Raw genomic sequence first — 26,084 nt, 5'->3', positions numbered from 1 at the left:
GTTTCTTTGCTATTTAAGTTTCCCCAGCAATACAGGTGAGAATGGACAATGGAATATAAGAATGTTTAACTTTCCTCAGCATAGTGGTTCTCAAACTTTTTGTAGCATGCCCCACTTCAGGAGCTGAAAAACTTCACACCCTGCATTATATTTAATTAATTATTGACAAAATAGGGGAAGCAACTAATTAAAAAGGATACAAGTAGAGTTTTTGTGAAATAAGGGTCAGCACAATAGCATCAGCGACCTTTCTGCACTGGCTCTATGCCTCTCCAGTTTGAGAACCACTGATCTCAGAGGTGGTGGCACATTCTTATTTTTCACTCCATGTTACTCAAATCATTATCAGTAACCATGTGTGAGTAAGCAGAAAATTATTCTAGGGGGCTGTAATAAAGATGATGTCTATGAGGTATACTGTCAGTGTTTACACTGCACTTAGGGCTCTCCAGGTGTTTCACCATGAAAGGCAGTATAAGGTTCTCTAAGCAGCCTTCAGACAGTGCCAAGTAAACTGATAGTTATTCAGTCTGATATGGGCAGTATGTAGGGACTCTGCTGGTATGGGAATACTCTCCTGTCTTTACCTCCCTTGTAGATATACTAGATTTCAATGTGGGGTGCAGACTGTCCTTGGGGGTGTAGTTCAACAACCACAAAATTAACAGTATAACCACTTCATCTTGTGCATGTAAGTTTAGAAATTAAAAAGAAATTTAGGCTTTTTCAGTACCTTACAGTTTCAATTATTTGTTTCAGTAAGAGTATTTATTTCAGTAACACGGTGTTTGCATTATATAATTGCAAGAAAGTTACACAAGAACAGAGTGAAACCACAAATTCAGACAAAACTAAAGCACATGCTGTCACAAGTTCAATGAAATACTTTACTTTTCAAAATATTGGTCTAGCTGAAATAAAAGCATTAATACCAAAAATGTAAGTAGAACTGAAATTCATAAAAAAAACATTCACTTTTTCAAGTCTTAAACAATACTCAGATTCCTCACCCCAAAGTATTTGTATTGCCACTGATCTGTATGTATGTGTATGTATTAAATTCTATTTAATACTTTATTTACGTATGTATTATGTGATGTCTACCCGCCGGTCTAATCTCCCTTTATTTTGAGGTCAACAGGCTCCCTCAGCTTTGGAATCAGCATTCATATTTTATCTATTTATTTATTTATTTATTTATTTATTTATTTATTTTATTGTTCTTAATTGCCTTTTCCCTTTTCTTTTTGCTTTTATTATTTTTATTTTGTTTTTATTGTTTTATTAATTTAGGTACAATTATTTATATTGTATTTATTTTGACCTCTTTTAGCATCTCTTGCTTCTTGTCATTATTATTAGTGGTGGTGGTTTTTCTATTATTTTTTACAAATTGTTCATAAAATTACACGTGTATATACAATTATTTAAAAATACTGCATAATAAATGAATACAAAACAGTTTCACTTGTGAATTAAAGATGAGCAAATATAATAAATTAATTGATTAATCAATTATTTGTAGTTTTTTCCCCCAATTTCATTCATGAAATAGCTGATCCCAGAGAATGAATCTCTTAGGACCGCCCTCTCGCCAGAAACTACAATCCCAGAATGCCTTGCAACTTTGGCAGCATTTCTTGTCGACGTGGGAAGGGAGGGATTCGGACACAAACAAATGTCCACGGGTTTGATGTGGGGCTACGTTACAGATAACCGTGACATGTCAGGCGGATTTGGTAGATAACTCCATGACATTGACAACATGTGGCTCAAACCCGAAGAGATTCTGCTGAAAAACGCCTTCAAATTATGGGTCACCGAGAAGGATAACGAGTACTTCGTACTGCAAAGGAGACGGGGGTACGGAGAAGGTGGAGGCGGTCTGACAGGTAACGTTAGCGGTTATGTTATCACCTCCTCCTCGCGTGTGTGGGACGGCTGCTGCGGCTTCACCAAACCTCATTAAAATAATCACGTTATTAACGGGTTAATTCGGCATACGTTTGCGTAGCTAACGCGCTGACTGCCATGTATAGGGCGGGTGCTGTCGTATAGCCTTCAGAAAAATGCCCTCATAGCAACAGGTATAAGCCCAGTGTCAACATGACATGAGTCGGTTTAGTTGCCGAACAGCTGGTTTCGTACGATGACACGCCAGTCTGCGAGAGTGAGGGTTTGTTTGAGTGTTATTGGCTTGTTGGAGCAGAGTTGACCAGGAGGTTCCACAGGGGGAAAAGTGTGTCTGCTGCTGCTGCTTTCACTGCCCCGCTGTTCCTGTGGGTACAGGATATACACACTGTAGGCCTGAAAACTTTGAACCACTGACACATTCAGATTCAAGTCACATCACCAGCTGTCGAGAGCAGACTCCAAAAAAAAAAAAAAAAAAAAAAAAAAAAAAAATCATGCATCTAGGAGTAGTCTGCCTCAGGGCGCTTCAGTTCAGTACAACTTTATTAATCCCACTAGGGGCAATTTGTTGGAGCAGCTTGTTATACATAAAAACACCAAACAAATCATGATGTCAGGGAGGTAATGTGGAGTAGAACCTATTAATAATATACCGATATTAGTTAGTGAATAATTCTGATGTTGATATGTCAATCAAAATAGCCAATATTCTTCATACAGAATGTAATATACAAAATATAGAATATACACAAAAACACATTTTTTTGGAGTGATCCCTTAAAAGTGATCAACACTTCTGACAAAGCCATGCAATGGATGCAGGACGTTTTATAGTTTAACAATAAACTTTACGGCCTAAAATTTCAAAAACACAAATGGTGCAATATTAAAACTGATTTGTGTGTATATATATATATATATGTGAAAGATCATATATACAAAAAATGCTGCTTGTAAAACTAACAAATAAAAACAATCTGTGTTATATTCTGTATAAAAAAGACCTATAGGTATTGGACAACATGTTTCTGTTCCTGTATTATAAACACATATAACAGTGGCAGGACAATACCGTGCCAGTTGACTGGTTGACTGATATGTCGTGTGGGCTCTACTGTTATGTCAGATTTAGATTCATGTCACATCACCAGCTGACAGAAGCAGACTCAAAAAATATTAATGCATTTTGGAGTAGGCTGCCCCAGGGCTGTTCAGTTCAATTCAATTCAGTTCAATTCAAAACAGCTTTTTTAATACCACGAAGGACAATTAATTTGAGCACCTAGTCATACAAATTTAACACACATTAACATGCAAACAAAAAAATCACGATGCCAATGAGGTAATGTGGAACAGAAATATAACAGAAAACCATTGAATTTATAATGTCACTGCAATGTCAGGACCTGCTGCTGCTCCCAGGACAGTAAGTGTGTCAGCAGTGTTGTGACATTGATGCTAAGTTGAGTTGTCACTCTGTAATTTAGGTTATATCAGGCTTTGCTAAAATATTTTTAGCATGGAGCGAAAACTCTGACAGTTGTCCTTACAGACTGGAGTTGCAACTCATGATTGTTAGCATTATTGTTAGTCAGTCAATTATTACCAACAGTAAAAATCCCATACTTATTGAATTTACAACTATAAATATTTGAGAAGCAAAATAAGTTAGTGTTTGTTTTGACTGTAGACTGTCATTTCAGTCATATACAGTGAGTACATAGTTAAAGAAAACAACATTCCTCCAGGACCTCGTGCTGCATAGAACAACAAAAGAGCCTACGCAGAACCAAATAAGATTGCAAATAACTATCAAAACTATATAAACATACTCTACAGGACTACATAAAGTGCGTTTAGTGCACAGCCAAGGAAGAGGTTTGGTTTGTCTCAGTGGTCTGGGTCACACACTGGGCCTGAAGATGTACACACAGATTGGACGACAACTTTTCTACAGAAGTAAAGTAGTAACATTATTTGCAGACCCACTGATATTTTTTAGATTATTTTTTGGGCTTTTTGCCTTTATTGTGATAGTGACAGCTGAAGATATGACAGGAAAGGGCGTAGAGAGAGAAGGGATGACATGCAGCAAATGGGCCGCAGGCGAGAATCAAACCGGCAACCGCTATAGAGGATGGACAGCCTCAATACATGGTGCGCACGCCCTACCAACTGAGCTACAGGGGCGCCCCAACCCACTGATATTTTTAAACAATAAGTTGAGGGGAAGGAACAGGCATTCTGGTGTTGCTCTACATATAGATTATTATTAGGGATGTAAATCACAAGCTTTATCATGATACAAGATTAAATTGATTCCTTGGATAATGATACAGTATTAACTGATATCACAAAGCCTGCCACAATACAGTTTTAAATCAATGCAGTGGTCTGTGATGGATATCAGATGATATCGTATGTCCATTTAACACGTTCAGTTTGTGACACAGACATGCCATGGGAATTTCAATATAAAGGCATATCTTAAAAATGCCTGTATAGATCAATGTTTTTATTTTGCATAGATAGTATTGGATCGTTGAGCATTTGATCGATATATATGGTTCAGATCAGTGTATAATTACACCCCTAATTATTAGTTTGATTTGTTTATGTTTTATTATCTCATATTCCTATTCAGGTTTTCTGTAGGTCATTAAAAGTTTTAAAATCTTAAAATGCAATCATCTGAGTTTAAGGCCTTAAAATGTCTTAAATATGACTTTGACGGGCCTTAAAAATTGATTGAATTATGAAGTTAATATTTTTTTAGAAGTTGCATTAACCACAGTCTTGCTTTTAAATGTGTTTTTGGGAAAAAAAAGCACTTATCATGCTGAAACAGCTACAAAATGAAACCAACATTGAGCTAACAACCACTAATGCAACTTGTGCTTGTACTTTTTTGCCAGTATGGATGTGAAATCCTAAATTGCTTTCACAATGATGTTAAAAAGTCTGAAAGTAACTTGTTGAAACCTGCAGAAACCCTGCTATTGTAATCTAAATAACCCTTGAGGAACAATAACTGATCTGAAACAGATTTTGTACTTCCTGTTTTGGGAAAAATGGAGCATGGTCAAAGAAACTAGTTGAACTGTTAGAAACTGTTTTTATAAAGCAACACTGTGTGAAGTCATGCAACATCAACCACTAGTGAGTTTCTGGATACAACCTGTTGTGAAAAACTGCCTGACACTCTTTGCTAACTTGGATCTTTTGAAATCATTTTCAGCTGACAGTATAAAACTGTGCTGTTAATACCACCAGTGATTGTAACCTCCAGTCTCTAACCATATGTCACAGTGTGACAGTCCTAAGGTAATTAATAGATAATTAATGATAATCAATGGTGTTTCAGCTGAAGACAAAAGGGCCGATGTCCTGTCTGGGTGGTTTAATGATAGTGGAGGTTAAATACTACCTGATTGTACACAGCATGCTGCACTTGACGCCCTCTCCAGCACAAGAGCCTTTTATGTCCTGTATCTTCTATAAATCTCTCCTCGACTGTGTGATGTTGTCCTGCACTGATGAGAACATAAATTATGTGAATTCTGTTTGATCCTTCGAGTCCTTTTGCTACTTAGCAGCTCCACTAGCAGAACATGTGGAGGGCTGATCCATGTTGAGCTGGCAGGTCGGTGTAATGCTGATGCAGTGCATGAGTGAGGTTTCATTGCGACCTTGTTAATTATTCATGGAGGGCATGTCAGAGAGAAGTAGTAAAGGTAACAGATTCTGCTAATTTTAGTTCTGTGGCTCTGACATTATGGACCTGAGGGATCTTTTTTTCCTACACTGTCAGAACGATTATAAAGGCACAGTGATCCAAGTATTAAAAAAAAAAAAAAAAAGATATGGAAAGGTATTTTAATACACTACCACTACTACCACTAACCAGTAGCTGAATTTAAGTCTACAGCGCTTCTTTTCATTGATGATAAATCTGTTGATTATTAACTTGATTAATTAATAAAATATTTGGTCTATAAATGTTAGAAAATGGTGAAAAATATCCATCAGAATGACTCAAACTAGTTAACCAGTATTCAAAATAGTTGGTGATTAATTTAATAGTTGATAACTAATTGATTGATCGATTAATTATTGCAGCTCTAGCTGAATTGGCTAATTAGCTTAAGTTATTTCTATTTTCTTGTGCAGTCAAATGTGGGTTTGTTAATAAATACAGCAGTGAGACACAGACATAGTGATCAGTACAGCCTGCATTTTATGTATATTTTACCCTTCAAGTTTAATAGATATTGTTTGGTTCTATTTTTATTTATTTATGTATAATTATTAAAAAATACCTGTGAAAGTTTACTATTCTGTGCTCTGATGTCATTTTGAACAGTTTATATATTATCAGTAGAGTAGGAAAGTCTTGATATCATGTTTTGTGATACTATGTTGATTCTCAAAAACACTATTGAAATATTGTGACACATGCAAAGATTCATGGCCGTGGTTCATTTTGTGTTGTGTTCACGGTGTCGTTATCTATCTTCAGTGTTTTTCCTCAGATTGTTTGTATATGGTGTTCATTAAAAAATATCAGTTTAGTTTACAGCATTGCAATATGTCACAATAAATTGAAACGTAACCCCTGTATTGAGATACATCGTATTGCCAGATTCTTGCCAATACACAGCCCTTTATGATAAAGTTTAATTGTTAAACTTAAAAAAAAATCCTTTGTTACATATCTTGGTCACAAGTGTTTGATAACTTTATTTAAGGAATAACTGAACAAAATGTTTGTGTGTATGTAGATATTCTATGTAGTATATATTTTGGCCAATCAATTTGTTACTCTCCAATTTTAGTATAAGCATTTGACCCACTGGGCTCTGTTTTAAGAGAGGTTATATATTTTCTTTCTTAGTTTCTTAAATATTATATAAAAAATTGATGCTTGTCTTTCAGATTTTCAAAGGTGTCACCTGGCTGAAGGTCACATGTGACAGTATCAATGTACTGTATCTTACAGGCCTACTTGTGGGAACTCTGGATACTGTGTTGGACTCAACATCCAAAGTGGCTCCCTACCGTATTCTGCACCACACACCAGACTCACAAGTGTATTGGTCAATAGCATGCGGTAAGTCAATGTATTAAAATCTTACTCTGGCAAATATTTCAACATTGCTGTCAAATGATTAGGTAGGAGATATTTCATATCAAAGTGATAGTTTGGATTATTTGACGTGGGGTTGTATCCGGTACTAGCAGTCAGAGTACAGTAGATGGCGGTTTGCACGCCCACTGTTTGGAGAGGCAGAGAGGAATACTGGTGTAGGAACCTAAGTGATGTGCTGCTATGTACAGGGTCCGCAGCAAAATGTATTTTAGCCACATGAAAAAAGGCCTACCTAAAACAAATCAATATCACTTTCAGTGTATGCTATATTTAGAATGTTTTTACTGCTTTACCTTGCTGTCTGACAGCCTTCTGTGACAGGAAACCACTATTATATAAGACCAATATCACTCTCACCAAATCAACCAGACTGCATAATCAGTCATTTTACCTCACAGAACAGAGCTGTTGGACTATTGCTGCTTCGACACGGTTAGGTTGTTTTTGTTATTGTGTGACTTTGATGCATCCAGATTATAATTTTAAAACACTAAAGTCACATGCTAACACAAACCACCTGTGTTCTGTGAGGTAAAATTACCGAGTTTGCCCATGGAGTCTGGTTGCTTTGGAGAGAGCAATATTTGGTTTATGTAAGAGCATTTTCCCACTGACTATTGATAAGTGCTTCATACAACTCCACTTCAAATAATCTGATCTGTCCTTTTGAGACACATGTTGACATAGCATAAAAATGTGATTGTTATTGTCAGTGTACTGAAGTCCAGCAAAATTCAATCATAACCACAATCAAACAAAGATTCCCAAATCCAAATTAAAGTTCAAAGATTTTACAGTAGAAATAACATTGAAAAAAAAAAAATCAAGCAAACATGGTATTTGACAAGAGTTTTTGTATTTTTTTGTGTCTTGATGTTTGGTCAGGTGTCACCAAAGAGGAAATTGTTCAGCACTGGGATTGGCTGCAGCAGAACATCATGAGGACACTATCTGTTTTTGACTCCAGCGAAGATATCACCAGCTTTGTACAGGGCAAAATTAGGGTAAGAAGAATTACTAAATGTTATAATGGCCTCTTCATCCTTGTTAACCTTTCTCTGACTTTGAATTATTTCAGTCTGGTTATTTGGAGTCATTTTTCTGGCCACATAGTGAAAAAGGAAGTGCGGGCAACACTTTTCAGATTACACAGTGTAATTTTTACATTGTTAAAATGAAGATATTGATTTTAACCAGTTTAAGGATGATGATGTCCTATTATCACCCTCAGTCAGCAGTAACCCCTGATATTTAATGTTTTAGGGTCTTATTGCCGAGGAAGGGAAAACGTCCCTGGTGCTGGAGGACGATCCTGAGAAATTCCGAGAAGCACTTTTGAGGTTTGAGAAGTGGTTCGAGCTGCCACCAGAGGAAAAGCTGGTCACGTACTACTCATGCAGCTACTGGAAAGGCAAAGTGCCCTGCCAGGGCTGGCTCTACCTCAGCACCAACTTCCTCTGCTTCTATTCATACCTGCTTGGAGCTGAGGGTGAGCCATTTCCATGCCATTTGTCCCGATAATGTTGATTGGTGGTAATGAAGACTGTGACAGCTCCTAACAGCCACTGCAGTGGGCTTTTATGGTCTGAAAGGAACATTATTTTGAGCATTTTTACAGTGGAAAAAAGCTGTAGATAATGACAACTTCCATAATTGTTAAAAGGCCATTATACTGTAGTGGACCGTATGGTGGACGCAAAATTGACAAGCAGCGTGGATAATGGATAATGCAGACAACAGACTTTGATGACACTTAGTGACATTTAAAGAATTTACATAATGATGCTGCAAACATTTAAAGCCAATCCTTAAAATCCAACATGCATGTGTGGTATGACTGCAGTGCTTTTCATATATTTTAATTATTGAGAAATTGGACATTGTTTGACAAAAAAGTAGAATTATGTAATAAAAACAACACCCATTTACCCACACATTCATGGTCCTTGTCTTCGCAGCTGTGAGCCTTAATCACTGATTTAATTTTCATTTATTGTGGTGACTCCGTAGTCAAACTCGTCATCTCTTGGGATGAGATCTGGAGGCTGGAGAAAACCTCAAACGTTATACTGACTGAGAGCATCCATGTCCTGGCTCACGGTGACGATCACTACTTCTCCATGCTGCTGCACCTTAATGAAACGTTTGTCATCATGGAACAGCTGGCTGACTACTCCATCAAGCGCCTTTTTGATAAAGAGGCCTTCCAGAGAGAGCCGGCACTCTCAGACCCCCTGCAAATTACCAAGAGGTACTGTCTGCCTGCTGCACTAGTCAGCTTTACATGATCCTGTTAGTACTGGCTGCCAGTCTGAAGAACCAGAGTAAACACACAGTCTGACTTGAGTCAAATAGCATTTGTGTTTGTTTTAACCTGCCTGCAGTGGCACTCAGGTCACGCACAACAATACCAATGCCAGGTACTTTAAAATCAGTTTACTGCAGGTTCTTACTTGGACCAATACTGGATTTTTAGGGCTGATACTGGTATTAAGGAGTGAGAAAAACACAATATTTATATATCAGCAGATATGCCTTATACAGAATGAACACAATTTTTGCACTGATCTCTCAAAAGTGATGAGCACTCAATGTGACAAAAATATGTAATGGAGGCAGGATATTGTATTGTTTACCAATAAATTTTAAACTGAAACAGTAAACTTTAACTGGTATTTTTAATAATTATAAATAACTATAATTAAACAAAAAAAGAGCAAAATACATGTATATATTAAACCTGAATTAAGAAGAAGGATAAACTGTACATAAAATGATGCCAAGCTAAAAAAAACAAAATCTGCTGCAATATATATGTGATATAGACTGATAGAGCTGTGATAGGCCAATACTGGACTGATAGTATTAGCCTTCCCATTTATAGGTCTCTATTGATGACTCATACCAGCTTTTGTTTTGATGTTGATTTGCTAGAGTCATGCATAGTACTTTAGAAATTTAAACCCTAAATGCTGTAATTTAAGGTTATAATGATAGAACAATTTAGAAAGTAATATTCAACAAAATAATATATATAATATATTTGTAATGATCTAAAGTAGGGCAGCACAATTGGGGCTAAAATGATAAACACAAATATTTTTGATCAATCAATATTGAAATCAAGATTATCATCATTATTTATTTATTTATTAGCGCTTTCATGTTTCTTTCCTGCTAATGTGCAAACCTGTGCATCAAAATAAGACTGGTCACAGTGCAAGTCCTAGAAGATAAGTAATAAAATTGTATCAAAACTTTTTTACCAAACACAGGGCATTGATTTCACTTTGTGCTATATGACATGCTATATAGCATCATTGTTATGGATGTTTGAGTTAACAAGAACAGGAATTCAGTGGGGTAACAATGGCAATGTTACTCTTCTTCTATTTTTTTTCAAAATCATTCAGTCCTAATGCACTCTTTGCATGCGATTTGTTGTTACTCATCATCTCTTTCCCTAAATCTGAAGCATTTCCAAACAGTGGATGATGATCTGTTTAGAAAGATTAGCTCTTCACCTTCTGCTCCAGACAAGTGGTTTTCGTTTTGCCTGTCTGTTCTCTGTTGTATATTACTCTTCTTCTCTGGACTGCACTACATCCTCAAGGAAATTTTGCACAGGCTGCAGGGTGGTTGGCTGTTACTTGGGGGTGAGCTTGACTTGATATGCAGCAGAGTTTTCTTTGAGCATTTTAAGTATCGCTGTCGACTGTGTTAATTCAATTATGGAAAGCTGAAATCATGATTGAGACATGATATGGACAGCAACAGTCAAGAGCATACAAAAGACGTTATTGTGAGACTGTGCATGTGAGTCTGGAGGCTGCCAGAAGGATGTTCTTAAAAACTTAAACATGATGTTCTGCTCATGACTTCTGCCGTACTTCCCCTACAGAGGCCTAGAGGCTCATGCGAAGAGTGAGCAGTTCCGGACGTTTTTCAGACTTCCCAAAGAGGAAAACCTGTTAGAGGTGCACGAGAGCTTCCTGTGGGTGCCCTTCAGCCACTTCAACACACTTGGCAAGATCTGTCTGTCTGAGAACTACCTGTGTTTCGCCAGCCAGGATGGAAGCCAATGTCATGTCATCATTCCAATGCGAGAGGTAATGTGAAAGAAAGGCGCCATTACTTGATTGATAAAAACACTGCCAAAATAAGGCACTGTCTTGAGTAGCACTCTGCATACTGATGAATGGCAGCTTGAAAAGTGAAAGTCTGTTCTGCCAACGTTCTTCCAGGTTGTTAATGTTGAGAAGCCAGACTCCAGCAGCAGGGCTTTAACAGTGTGCGTGCGGGGCAAGAGAGCGCTGCGTTTCTCTGAGGTGCGGGACTACCAGCGGCTCGCCACCTCGATCCGTAGCAGGTGTGGGATTAGTGCCAGTCCTCAGCACTCTGCATCATCAGAGGTAACGTGTTTTAACTGCTGTTTCATCTGAGTCTAGTTAGATAGATAGATACAGTAGGGACACTGTATAAAATGTAAATAAAAACTGAATGCCATAATTTGACACCGAAAAATGATGTTTTTTTATCACTAAGGCTATACGAGGCGAGTGCCAATCACTCATAAACCACTTTGAGGACAACCCAGAGGACGTAACACTAATGGTGGGACAGAAAGACAGCAGCAAGGCTGTAAGCACAGAGGCTCTCATGACTGTTTTCCACCCGCAGGATGTTGAAAACCTTGACCCCAAAATGGTAAGTATCAGAGTTTCATTCAAATGATTCACTCCGAGGACCCAAAAATGTTGTGTTTTAAGCTACCTAACAAAGGGGGCTCCATACAATATTTAGTTTTATTCATTTTGGCTATCAATAATAGTCAATATAGGATTTCATTTTCATTAAATCCTCCTTGGGGGCACCACTCTTCAAAAGAAGAGAAACAATAGCCACTTATAGGTATACTAAACCAATTATAGATATACCAAACCATCAGTTTGGTCAATAATAAAATTAACAACTACAACCAAATTACCATATTGAAAGGATTGAAAGATATGGAGTTCTATGTAGAAGAGGTTGGCAGCAGTTAAATTTGTAAAACATTAATCAGACCAGCATACGGTGGCTGACAAAGGCAAACGCGCTTCATGTACAAAAACAAGTTGCATATACAGAAATGCACTGCATATAAGAAAACAAATGCAAAAGGAAAAAGCTGCATATACAACATATATATTCTTCCTTTCTTTTTTTTTTACATTTGGCCTTAATCTTTTACAGTATGTCTGTTGTCTGTCTTTCGGGTGGAAGCTCAGCACTGCAGCTAGAGGCCTGGAGCACTTCCACTGTATGACTGGTTATGCAGAGTTTTCCTTTTGCATTTGTTTTCTTATTTGCATGTGTTTTCCTGTGCTTCTGTATATGCAGCACCTTTCTGTATATACCATGTGTTTGCCCTTGTCAGCCACCGTACCAGCAGGTTCATTCACAAATTTATTTATACAGTTAGCAAAGTGAAACAAACACACAATCAAACTAATTAAGAAAACTTATCAAGGTGTGATAGTGTGTGTGTGCGTGAGTGAGTGGGAGGGAGAGGGAAAGAGAGAGGCAGGCATAAAGACAGAGCACGTGGAGGTGTGAAAGCAAAGATGGCCAGCTCAGTGGCCATGCAGTGAGGGCGGGTGGTTTATACAAAAGGGGAATGGCCAGGCGAGGGCTGTGTGGTCTATTCATGTAAGTTAATGATGCCAGGTTAGCAGAGAGGATTGTTAGTTGCATGCAAGCCCTGTGTCTATGTGTGGCATAACTAACCTCACTGAGCTGTATGTCTACTCAATAACTACTATGAACATACACTTGAACTACACTTTAGTCAACAACGATAAGTACAAGTACAGTTCCCAGAGTTAAGCAGCTCTATGTTTAGCCATGTACACTGTTACTATACTGTGCCCAGTATGCTACCAATCCCTAGAAAAAGAGTGGTTGCTTTGAAGTGGTGGTAAGCTGGCGGTGTGTTTTGCAAAGGAAGAGCCAAGCTGGAAAAATGGTAAATCCAAGGTTGAGTGCTGTATTGTTGTTGTTGCTGGGAGGAGGGAGGCAGGCCGCTCCTTTCTTTGCAGTCTTGGCGCTAACTTGGCGGGTGCTCCTGTAAGACTGTAGAGCTAGCTTAGCTGGCAGACTTTGGGTGTAGATTCACTTTCTTTGTTAAGGGAGGATCTCGCAGCTTTAAAGAAACACATTCGGCGTGACTGCTTCAGACAGGCCACATGTAGTTTGGACAGTCCAGAAGAGAAAGAGCCAAGAGCGGTGTATCTGCGGTCCCATCCACAATTTTGGATGGCCTGGGCTGAGGCCCATAATAAAAGTTCAGTTTAACACAATATGAACAAAGTCATCTGTGGAAGTCTCAGTGGTCCCAACATAGTGCTTCTTTTCACTAACATCTTGTGGCAAACCACTACATAAATCTGAGTGGATGAACTTGATGTAATAAAACTGCATGATGGGGGTGTGGCGGTGGGTGTCTAATCAATTCAGGCGCAGACATGAATAAAGATGAAAATGCTGCTGTTAAGAAATACAACCAGTTTTGACAGCGTTGCAGAGGATGTACAATAACAGTGTGGTGTGGGCTGTCTCTGTGTGTGACAGCTTAAAGAAAAGATGAAAGAACAGTCCTGGAACATCCATTTCTCTGAGTACGGACGTGGCACGAGTATGTTCTTCACCAGGAAGACACGAGACTTGATTGTTCGTGGTGTTCCTGAGGCCCTGAGAGGAGAACTGTGGTTGCTGTTTTCAGGTATTTATACATTACTGTCACCGAGGTATGTACAGTTAATGATCAGCAGCATCAGAGATTTGCTGACGAATGCATGACTGAAATTGCTAAATACTCAAGTGCTGACTAAACATCAATAATTAAGTTAGTTGGAGTGTGATCTCTTCTGCAGCAGTTTTTGGACTGACTGTGGCTCTGTCTCTGTAGGAGCAGTGAACGACATGGCCACTCACCCCGGCTATTACACTGAGCTGGTTGAACAGTCTCTGGGCACAAGCACTTTGGCTACAGATGAAATTGAGAGAGACTTGCACCGCTCGCTGCCAGAGCACCCCGCCTTTCAAAGTGACACAGGAATCTCAGCTTTACGAAGAGTCCTCACTGCCTATGCATACAGGAACCCTAAAATTGGCTACTGCCAGGTACTTTGATTTCTTTAGGCTTGCAACAGTGAAGTTAAAAGGATTACCTTGTGTGATGATCTGAACAGAAAGTGTAAAAGGGGCTAATGATACTCAAATCTTTTTCCACCATGGTCTTGTTGTGTTCAAGATTCTTGGAACCTTGGTGCTCTCTAGTAAACTAGCCCCTGTTTCCACTAGTTTTGAGTGGAACCCATTGTAATCAATGATGCATCATCATTGGAGGGCATTCCAACAAAAATGTTTAACCCTTCAGTTCTAAATCCCTCAGCTGATTAATGATGTCACATCTGACATAATGTGCCCCACTCTCACATGAGTGCTAGTCATGTTCTGAAATCTAAAGGATCCACAGCATAAATCTACACCATGTAGATTAGAACAAAGGAATTATTATTGCATATCAGCCATCAGCTGTTTTGATATCTAAATATAGATATCGGCATCAGCCAGAGAAAATCTACCCATATTGGTCAACCACTAGTTTTAAAACCCCTCTGTCCTTTACTGTGATTGGTCTTTTCATGATCATGCGGAGTGCAGCGGCTCTGAAAAGCAGAGTTTTTTTTATTTATTTATTTATTTTTTTTTAAAGGAAAGGTCACAAGTGATCCAAAATCATTGAAGATATTTTTGAAATGGCACTGATTTTTTGAAAAAAAAGCACCTTGTTGACACTCACACACCTTTATACTGCCCGCTTCTTTGTAGTTGACCTTATACTGAAAACTGAAGTGATCTGATTTTTAAATGTGACCTTTTTTCCCTTTCAGGCCATGAACATTCTCACCTCAGTTCTTCTGCTCTACGCTAAAGAAGAGGAGGCCTTCTGGCTCTTAGTGGCTGTCTGTGAGAGAATGTTGCCAGATTACTTTAACCGCCGAATTATTGGTGAGACGAGAAGCAAAAGATGCCATTCACATAGTGTTTCAAATCAAATTTGAATGATTGCATGAATTTGCTCTCTGGACTGTTGCCGATCTTTTCTTCAGGCGCTTTGGTTGACCAGGCTGTGTTTGAGGACCTGATTCGGGAAAACCTCCCGCAGCTGGTGGAGCACATGACAGACCTGAGCTTCTTCTCGTCTGTGTCCTTGTCCTGGTTTCTCACTCTCTTCATCAGCGTCCTGCCCATAGAGAGTGCTGTGAATGTGGTGGACTGTTTCTTCTATGACGGCATAAAAGCCATCCTGCAGCTCGGCTTGGCAGTGCTGGACTACAACATGGAGGCTCTGATCAGTTGCCATGACGATGCCGAGGCCGTCACCATCCTCAACAAGTTTGTGTGAATACAAACAAAGCAGGGCTGGTGTGTTTTGAGCATTGTTTCTGTGTAAATGATCGTCTCCATTTCTCTGATGTTGTTTCAGATTCTTCGACAGTGTGACCAACAAAGACAGTCCGCTGCCTCCAACAGTACAGCAAGCTTCAGTGGGCAATAACGACAAAGCATCCCACTTCAATGTGGATATCAGTGAACTGATCCGAGAGGCCTATGAGGTACTGCAACATGTTCCTGTGTCAGTTTTATTCAGTTATATCGCCATTGTGCTTGATATAAGAGGCTTGCCCCCAGTTTGGAGAAGCAGAAGAGTCTTGGTGTAGGAAGCTAAGCAATGCAGTGCTGCAGACATGTTCAGCACCAAAGGATTTTTTTTTAATCTAAATCACTGTAAGTGTATGCTATATTTAGAATATCTACTGTTTTATCTTGCTGTCAGACAGCCTTTGCCAACAGGAAACTGCCATTATATAAGCCAAATATCACTCTCTCCAAACTAACCATTCTTCATAGGCCAAATCAGTTATTTTACCTTGCAGAACCCAGGAGTGCTGGTCTACCGCTGCTGAGATCAGTAAGTTTGTTGGTGTTATTGTAAGACTTTGGTGAATCCGAACTATCCTTTTAAAACACAGAAGTCACATAGTAACACAAACAAACTAAGAGATCGAGGCAGCTGAAGACCATCAACTCCCATTGTTCTGCAAGGTTGCATTACTGATTTTGCCAGTGGAGTCTTGCTGGTTTGGAGAGAGTGCTATTTTGCTAATGTAATGGCAGTGAAGGCAAAGTGAAAATATTCTAAATATAGTATACACTTAGACTGATATTTATTTTTTTTTAGTTGGTCCTTATTTAATGTAGCTGAAATACTTTTTGTTGCTGACCCTGTCTACAGCAGTACATTCCTTAGCTTTCATGGTGGTACGCTCTACTTCTTCAAATGGGGGACATGCTAACCACCATCTAATGTAGGTAATACACTGACTGTTAGTAAAGTACCTTACACAACCCCTAATCAAAAAATCCAAATGTTCCCTTTATCTAACTGCTTCATTTTAGAAATATGGAAATATCCGTTCAGAGGAGGTTGAGAGTTCACGGAAAAGAAACAAACTGTATGTGATCCAGACGCTGGAAGATACAACCAAACAAAATGTCGTAAGTTGTCATCCAGTTTTCAGTAGTATTGCAATTGCATTGTTGCCATGGTATTAAGGATAAGTCTTAAATCTATTTTCAGATCCGGGTGGTGTCCCAAGAAGTCAGATTCAATGCCTCACAGCTTGATGAGCTTTACAACTTGTTCAAAGTGAGTCATGATACGGTATCTTCAGTGTCATCATACAAAAATGTCATAATAAAAAAAAAGAGAAATAGACATGTCATGTTTTCTTTGTTTTCTATTTTCAGAGGCAACATTTCCTCTGCTGCTACTGGACAATGAAGAGTCCTGCTCTGCTCCATCATGACCCCAGCCTGGCCTACTTGGAGCAGTACCAGTTGGGTTTCCAGCAGTTCAGCGAGCTCTTCTCCCTGCTGGAGCCTTGGGCTTTCTGCAACACCAAGAGCACCCTCTCTCTCTGGATCTTCCGCCTGATAGACGAGAACCAGGACGGCCTCATCAACTTTAAAGAGTTCTGCTGTGCTCTTGGTGAGTTAACTCATTCTCTGCTCTTCACTAATGCAGCTGTTAAGGCCCCTCCACGTCATACACCACGTGGTATAGTTCTAACTATAACTACAACAGTAACGATGTGAGCATCCACACTGTGGTGGGCTCGGTGCCAAAGGGGTTCTTAAGGGGGCTTAGATCTCTCACCTGTATTTTTTGCCCTCTCTTTTTAAGCTTTATGTATCTATAGAAAAATAGCAAGTGTTGGCTGAGATACATGTGACTGTCACTTAACTGTTGTTTCAAACAGCTCTGTTTGTTGAATGTAGTTGCACACATGAGAGAGGGAGCTCAGGTGCAAGTTGCAGCTGTTTCTACACACCTCCACCTGCTGATTTTAACAGAGAGTTTAATATTTAGCACTTTGTGCTGGTTAATAAACGTATTCTTTGACACATTAGTCTTCTGGTTAAAAAAAACAAAGGTAAAATCGCTGAATTTTATTTTGTGAAAAAAATTGTCTCCTCGCTATTTTTAACAGCCCTCTTAGTCACTTCATCCTGGCACCTTACATGCTCTGATGCACGATAACATTGTGTAAACGGTGGAGCCAAGTACATGCCGTACATTCAGCAACTTTTGGCAACTTAGAAAAATGATTATTGATGACTGCTGTAGTCTGTATAGAAAAACAAAAAGACAAAGGATATAGTTTCACAAAATCCTTCAGAGATGAGAGGAGTTAGGAGAATCCAGCTCTCTGTTTTTTTAACACAAAATGTATTCATACATATGAGTCTAGAGGGACATTAATAATGAATGACCTTCAGAGACCCTCCAGCTGCTCCATAGACCAGTAATATGTCTCAGGTTATATCACACTTAATACCATATAGAATATATTTTTAAAAAAGAATTTTAAAATGTAAATGACATTTCGGCATAAAACCAGTGATCTTTATGAATGAAGACTCAATAATCTGACAATGGCATAGTCATCATAGTTACAGTGTGGACTCGACTTGAGTTAGAAAGATTTTTATTTCTTTATATTTATAGTTTATAGTATTGTTATAGTTATTGTCCCTGGTGTGGAAAGACCTTTCATTTCTCCTATAATTTCAAATTGTTTCTTCCGCAGATACTTTGTACAGTGGATCTTTCACAAATAAGCTGAAATTCCTTTTCAAGCTGCACCTGCCACCAGGTGAGTGATGAACAAGTGATAAGGCTTACAGCAGCAAATCTAAATTATTAACATTTCTGATGTGATATCTCTTACTTCTGACCCTTAGTCACATCTGTTTTTTTCTCTTGTAAACTATAAAATAGATTAATGTTCAGCTTCAACCTCTGACCCACTTCTCTCTCAGCACATCTACGGTGATCGTACATGTATACTCCTGCAGGTTGAAAGATTGAGTGCAGCAAACGTTTTCAGACTGGATTTTTTACGGTCTCCAAATTCTTCCTAATGCTGTTAAATGACACAGCAGCAGCAGCAGACATACAGAAGCAGCCTAGAGTGAAACACAAGGTCAGATAGACTAACATCAGTCTGTGGTCTACAGGGCCTGAAAATGTACGAGTTGTCATTTCAATAATCCAGTCCACAACTCAGCGTTTGTTGAATGAGCATATTGCCTGGGGGGAGAAACTGTCCTTGAATGTGCGGCTCTTGTCTGCATGATGTGGCAGCGCGTGCTTGAAGGCAGTGGTAAGAATAGTCCACATCGGGTGAAAGAACTTTGCCATGGCAACGATGGGTGTGAGGAGCTGCGAGGGCATTTTACAGTGGGCCAGTTTCTCCATAAAGAGGATCTGGTGATGAGGAAGAAGTGCTCAAATTGCAACCGACAGCTTAGCAGCACAAGAGTACTTAGTCACCGTTTGTGCTGTGCCAGGCCAGTGAACATCAAGCAGCACAGATTGTTTTATGTCTCATGGAGAGTGCATATTGCTTCAGCACCAAGGACAGGTCCCATCCTGCTGTCACATATTAGAGGCCCATTTCCAATGTTCCCCTTAAGCACTGAACCCTCACTGACTGTCTGATCTGAGGGATGGCACTCATCTGATAGTGACAGTGACATTTTCTATGCACAGTTAAGTATGTGGCTGATATTTCAGACTTTATAGATCAGCGGTCTCAAAATCAAGTTGGCCTGGGGCTATTGGTGGTACTGTCATCTCATTGGAGGGCCACAATGTTCAAATACTGCAATAAAGTGCCATAATTCTGAAAATCTACTTTTTTCTTTAAATATTTTTGTCTTCTTAACAAAAAATGCAACCAGCAATTTCTATACAGTATATATACATTAGTTATATGTGCAGTGGACACAAAACCAGCAACTCTTCTGTAACCTCAAAGTGATCATTAATACCCCTGATGAAAATGGATAACTGAGCATTGTGGGTTTTGTTTTTGCTTTCATAAAACACCAGAGACAACACAGTGAAACCTCCGGCTTTGTTGCGTATCTGATCATAAACGTCACTTGATAACTTCCTCATCTGCTCTGCCACTGTGTTTGCAGATAGAGAAATATTGTTTAACACGTTATTCTTTTCTAAACAAAAACACAATTCTGCAATTTTCTTATATTCTAACTGTATTCAGTTTAAGGTTATTTTAAATTGGTAAGAAACAACTTGAAGAAAAAAATTGCAGACTAGATTATGTGATATTTAGTGGAGTTTAATGAAGTGGGCTGACATAAGACAAACAACTGCATTAGTGATTTTGCTATTTACACTCCGTGCGTTTCTGGTACATTTAAATCCATGTCCAGGAGACGCACACTATTATTCCCTGATATTATTACATCAGGGTTACAACAAACAATTATTTTTCTTATCAATTAATCTGCCAGTTATTTGTGTTGTATAGAAATACAGCAAACAAACCATGTGTCCCTGGCTGACATTGTCTTACCATCTGTCCATCTAGTATCTTGTGCATGATGAGAGATCCCGTTTTTTCCCTGAGTAATTAGTGAACAGAAAACATTTTAAGGCTATAATTTGTAAAATGTCTGTATTAAAAACGCTAGACATATTTTATATATTTTGTTGTGTTGTGTACTTACATTATCCCAAACGCTTCCAACAATGTGGTTCCTTGCTAGCTGCTAATTGCTATAACATTTGGGAAAACACAGGAAGTAAGTTGACATCACTAAACAGAACATTAATAAAACTTCTGTATTACCTCGTTCATGACCATTGTTTCTGCCTGAATCATGTCAGATAGATTTTCATTGGAAATGGTGGTTTGACAGTGAAGATAACTTCCATGATCCCTTGCTACTTTGCGAGAGGTCATGGGAGGGACATCATCAGATTGCAGATATAAAATGCCACCAAAGAAAAAGATCAAACATATTGCTGCCAGACAATCCCTTTTACCATTTTAACTGATCATTAATTTTATTGCTACCATGGTACTACAGACAGTAGTTTGAGTATTTGAATTTTATGGACTAGTAGGTCATTATGATGCAATATCGTTTTTTAAATTCCATTGACATCACTAGTTTTCACGCTTCAAGGCTATGCATTGTAGGTTTCTCCCTCAAGCAAACTCTGCTGAATTGTGGACTCAGGGAAAGTGTGGAGATAGATCTGAAAAATTAAACCACATGGACCTCAAACACTTGCCAATTTCACAGTGGGACAGCCCTGAGCCCTCATAGACTGAGCGGGAGCCCACATCAGAGTCTGGAACCGGGCCAAATGCTCAGTTGATCAAGGAAATGAAATCATGTGCTATTTAGAGCTGAGAGTCTGCACATTTTTCAGTCCAAACACACACGACACTACAGCAACTGTGTTCATTTATCAACTTTGGTCAGAGAGGAGGGACAGCACAGTGACATCATCTGTGATGTAATTTTTTGTTTCTTGTTGTACATTTAACTAATGGCTACATCTACATTCATAACATTTCAGATAGGGGTGTTGAAAATGTTAACAATTAGGACTGTACTATAAACCTATAAACCAGTGTACAGCTGTGGAGCCTGAACATAATAGCACATGGCTGTTAGACTGTTATACTATCTTGTGTGTAAGTTTAAAGTTAGTGTAAATGTTTTCACAGCTGATCAGAGGGTCACTGAAGATCACTTTTGTAATCAATAAACAGCATCAAAATGTTCAATAAATCTGCCTGAATAATATCTTATATTTTAGGTGAAAATTTGAGTCTGAAAGGTTACTCTGTTTTAGCAACGAATTTCATGTCACAGACAAACTAGACGACTAACTGGCACGGTGATCTTCAGGCTTTGCCCAATAGCTTTGTGCTGCAAAATCGGCAAATATAATGACACTGTTCGCTTATGAGGGTAATTGTTTAGTTCAGCAGTGCAAACCGACACGCATGCATGCACACACACAGACACAGTCATTGGTGGGGGTTGGAGCATAGAAGTATAGCACAAAAACTCGTCGAGAGAGAAAATATAATGATGGAGGCAGGGAGTCTTGTACATTTCCAAAACACTGCTTAATTTTCTTTACTCAGACAGATGCTGAATTTTTCTCATGTGTTATATGAATGTTTGATTATGATTTACCAGATTACTAGTTCCTCATAATTTAAATTGATATTTTTAGAAACCCATTTAAATCCATTTAAATGTAATGTAACCTAATACACCACCAGTAATTACAGTATAATCTTCAACATGTCACATTGCAGGGATCACAAAGATACAATCTATTGTAGGATTGGTAAATGAGATTGAATCAGATTGTATCTTTAGTGTATGTTGACAACTACTGAATGTGTTTGTCATCAGAGGTGCTGTAAGCGACATTCACTGCCATGAGGGGTCACCGTAGACCACTGGCATTTCAGGCCAAAACAAATATGTGCTTTGTTTCCTCAATAAAGATGGAAGGCAAAAAAAAATAAAGCGGTGTCTGATCACACACTTATCACAAAATTAAGATCAAACTGTCAAACTAGTTTACTACATTGCCTCTTTCCCACCTAAAATGCTTGCAGAAACATAGTTTGGTCTACTGTACTTTAGCTATAATACCGTAATAAAATATATAATAGCAGGCAGCCACCATTTTGTGCACTGCTTGGAAACAGAGGCTCCCAAAACTCATAAAACAGATCAAGATTATGTTACTACATTGCCCATGTCTTGCTTAAAATGTTTTCAGAAATGTATTTTAGTGTACCATTTAGCTGTAATATGAGAAATATTGTGACCAGGTGGCCATTTTGGTTTTTGTTTCCAACAGAGGCTTCTGAACTAAAGACCAAACTGTGAAACAAGCCAGTGCTGTATGTATGCATCAAGTATGCATCAGTGTTACTGGACAGAGAGGGACTCATGCACTAACGCGCATGTCCCAGATAAACCTGGATATATTTACATAGGAAATACTTACATCTAGTGGCTAAATATTTTATGTTGCACCTTTAAATTCTTTTAGAAATTTTATCTGCATTGCTCCTGTTCATCCTCTGTCTCTTCATCTTTCCTCTCAGTGCACTCACAGTCAGTATCTTCTAGCTTTCACAGGCAGTCCTTTGCACATAAAGGAACAAAGAATCCAGCACTTTATCCCAGTGACTGAAGACTCTTCTCACTTGACTAGACTCACTGGTTAGCCTCTTTACTCTTCTTCTTCTCCTTTTAAAACTCAAATTTCCCCTTTACCCTTTCCTCCTAAATTCTGTCTGGATTTCCTTGAATGCACTGATCTTGAAGTATTTCTCTGTACAGTTTGTTCACATGCTGTTTCTGTGTTTCAGCATTTGATCTTCCTGAAGACGGTGTGATAAGGAAAAGCCCTGAACGAGGTAATATTTCACCCAGATTTATCACACACACTCCATGGATATAACAAAAATCTTTAAATGTTGTTTGTCTTGTTAGTTTGGTGTGATAGCGTAGAGTTTGTCTGTGAAATTGTCAGGTAGAGGAAAGGTGGACCTGCAGGCCTACCTGAAGCAATGGCAAAATGAAATACTAAAGAAAGAGGAAACCATCAAGGATCTACCACGAATTAATCAGGTAATCCAACTGATGTTGTATTTATTGTATATAGAGACCATTTACTCGCTGAAGTGACAAAAAAAGAAGGTTTAACTTAACAGTTTAACAATAAAAGGACCGATGTGATATGTTGAATTGACCCTCCTGAAGTCCTGCCCCATTTAGAACCTCAGTCAACTTTCTCCCCTCCTGTTTCCTGGACGTGCTTTGAGCTGGGCTTGTCTTTGGTGCAAAGAAAAACAAATTTTGAATAAGTAAAAAGATGTTGCTGGGCAACCAGTAATGTCTACGTAATCATATTTTAAGTTAGCTAATGTTAATTGATAGCTTATCTACATTAGTTATTAGCTAGCTAGTTAGTGTTTTGCTCTGCAGCAAAATGCGAGCTAACCAGTGTAACACAAAAACAGCTGCATGAACGCTAGCTACTGGGCCTGGCCCTTTAGCTGACTCGATACTGTGCCTGCTGGTGCTATGAGAGATCCCCACTACGATTCCCTTGGTCCTTCACGGTGGGCTTTAACCAGGCTCAGACGTTATATTGGTGGCAGCAGTGGGATCTCTCCAGTGCCGTCTTTCTGGTCGTAGAAGTCCCCCCAGTTGAGCCTCTCTTCTGGCGCTCCTCCACACTCCTTCTTGTAAGACGGGACGACTGTAACATATAGATACAGCTGCACGTCCACTCACTAAGGGGCCTGGCCCTTTAGTTGATTTGATAATGCTGCTGCCAGGGCTATAAAACATCCCCAGTTTGATTCTCAATCTACACACCCCGGTGTTTTTGACACTTGGTTCTTCGGGGTGCGCCCCAACCAAGCTCGGACATTACACTCACTAGCCAATCCACATCCAAAATGTGGTTCTTTTTAACACAGGTGAGCCGAGTACAAAGCATAGCTATAGCTATGTTTACATGGACAATATTTATTCAGTCCAAATCATTCTGTTTACAAATTCCAACCTAACTGTATACATGGAGGCTAAATAAAGTGATCTGTTAAAATGTGTATTAAAAGCATTAATCAGAATGTAACTTTTTTGACATTTGCAAAGGGGCTCCGACCACTGCCCGTTATTATTTTCCTGTTGATCAGATTCGACCCCATTGAAAACTGCATCAGATCCAGTCAGATCAGGCCAGTCTCTTCTGATTGAGGTATTAACATGTGGTACTTAATCTAAATTATTCAGATTATTTGTGGACTATTAGAGTCCATGTAAATGCAGTTGATGTACAGAAAACAGGAAAGGAGAAAGGTGACCAAGGTTTTGATGGATACCAAGCTTGCTAGTTAATGGAGTGCAGAAGGAAAATGGGCAGGTCTTATGAAGGGTCTTTTGTTTGATGCACAACGTGTGCTTATTATTTATTTTTCTTTCTCAGACTCAGTTCATCCAGTTCTCCAAGACCCTGTACAACATTTTTCATGGTGATCCAGAGGAGGAGTCTTTGTACCGAGCCGTGGCCCATGTGACCAGCCTTCTCCTGAGGATGGAGGAGGTGGGACGGAGGCTGCAGGAGCCCAGCAGTACCCCCGAGTCTGCAAAACCTGCCAACACCACTGATGCTGCAGAGGAAGAGTCATCACCCAAAGAAGTTCCTACCAGCCCAGAGAGCTCCGACACCTCCAGCTCCCACAACAGTCAGGAAGCAGTTCCAGAGCTCTCGGAGATGGAGTGGTCATTCTCGTTCGAGCAGGTCCTGGCCTCTCTGCTCAATGAGCCGGCCATAGTCAGCTTCTTTGAAAGGCCTGTGGATGTGCAGACTAAATTGGGACAAGCTAAGGTTGCTCAGCTGAAGCTAAAGGCAAATAAATGAAAGGATACATAATTGAATTCTGATTCAAACCCAGAAGTCACCATGAATTTCCTTTCTCCACTCGGATAGGACAGTGGGTTTTGGTCAGGCACACAGTGAGATTACTGCTGAGGTGGAGGAGACGTCAGATTTAAAAATCTGTGGTGCAGTGTGTGGATGTGTTCAGGCAGATGATGATCAGCAACAATGGCTGATGAAATTAATAAGCCGCAACATCTTTAAGAAACTGTAAACACTGTTGTAACACCTTCAGTGCATTTTTGTGTTAGGCCTTGTTGCAGACATACTTGTAGTCTGTCATTCCTCAAATCTGATTATGCATTTTAATCATTTGCAAAGAAATACATTCTCTCTTGTAGCTAAACATGCTTGGGATTTTAATTTGAGTTCAAGAAATATTCTTCCCCTGTGTGTCGTGGAGCACATACAGTATAGTTTCGTATTGTATAATGGACAAACCGAAGGGAAACAGAGATGCTTGTCCTTCTCTCTGTCTCTGATTTCATGCTGATATACAACTTCATAACAAAACAAGGTGACTGAATGTCCATCTGGGTATATTGATATATTTTCTCTGTCAGATTATCAGTCACTGCTGTTGTGAATCAAAGTGTAAATGCTGACGTGTCCTTTGACTTGAGTATCTCCTTTTCTTGGGCAACATTAGTGTTATTCTGTAAACTTATTGTGAGAAACACCAGCTTTTCAGCTGGTATAGGCACAGAGTAGTAGTAGACATGTTAACAGAGTAGTCCCTGGAAGCCATACATTGATTTCAGAGATGATATCAATCAGATGCATTTTATTGAGAGCAGTTATGTTATACATTTGCAATAATATACAAGAGAGGATGCCATACTGCCACAGCACACACATCTGTCTCATTCCACCAACAGTGGACATTATTATAGCATGACTTAGGGTGTGAAACTGTGGTCTGTAAAGGTATAATGTGTGAATTCCACAGTGCTGCTGTAGGGAAGTCTACTGAGAGGCAAGTGAGCAAAAAAAGAAAAAACTATCTGGTGATCCATTTTCCAAGTCTAAATAGTTTTCTGTCTTCTGTTTATGATTCAAGAACAAGTGAAAAAGTTTTTGTCAGGATCTTTTTTTTTT

General features: G+C 39.0%; 1 protein-coding gene across 1 annotated transcript; it reads left to right on the top strand.

Annotated features, from left to right (window-relative positions):
* Positions 1-1,648: 1,648 nt before the first annotated feature.
* tbc1d8b (TBC1 domain family member 8B) lies at positions 1,649-25,749 on the top strand. Its single transcript, XM_084730927.1, has 20 exons — positions 1,649-1,892; positions 6,914-7,024; positions 7,949-8,067; positions 8,327-8,552; positions 9,074-9,314; positions 10,965-11,172; positions 11,308-11,475; positions 11,609-11,770; positions 13,676-13,826; positions 14,013-14,227; positions 15,001-15,118; positions 15,220-15,505; positions 15,597-15,726; positions 16,571-16,669; positions 16,752-16,820; positions 16,922-17,162; positions 18,265-18,330; positions 22,906-22,953; positions 23,070-23,167; positions 24,534-25,749. The coding sequence occupies exons 1-20, from the start codon at positions 1,766-1,768 to the stop codon at positions 24,966-24,968; spliced, it is 3,318 nt and encodes a 1,105-aa protein (XP_084587053.1). The 5' UTR covers positions 1,649-1,765; the 3' UTR covers positions 24,969-25,749.
* The last annotated feature ends 335 nt before the right edge of the window (positions 25,750-26,084 follow it).

This window comes from Lutjanus erythropterus, chromosome 11 (genome assembly GCF_056507025.1).
Source record: "Lutjanus erythropterus isolate fLutEry1 chromosome 11, fLutEry1.hap2, whole genome shotgun sequence".
Classification (NCBI taxonomy): domain Eukaryota; kingdom Metazoa; phylum Chordata; class Actinopteri; order Lutjaniformes; family Lutjanidae; genus Lutjanus; species Lutjanus erythropterus.
This window is presented reverse-complemented; position numbering and strand designations above follow the sequence as displayed.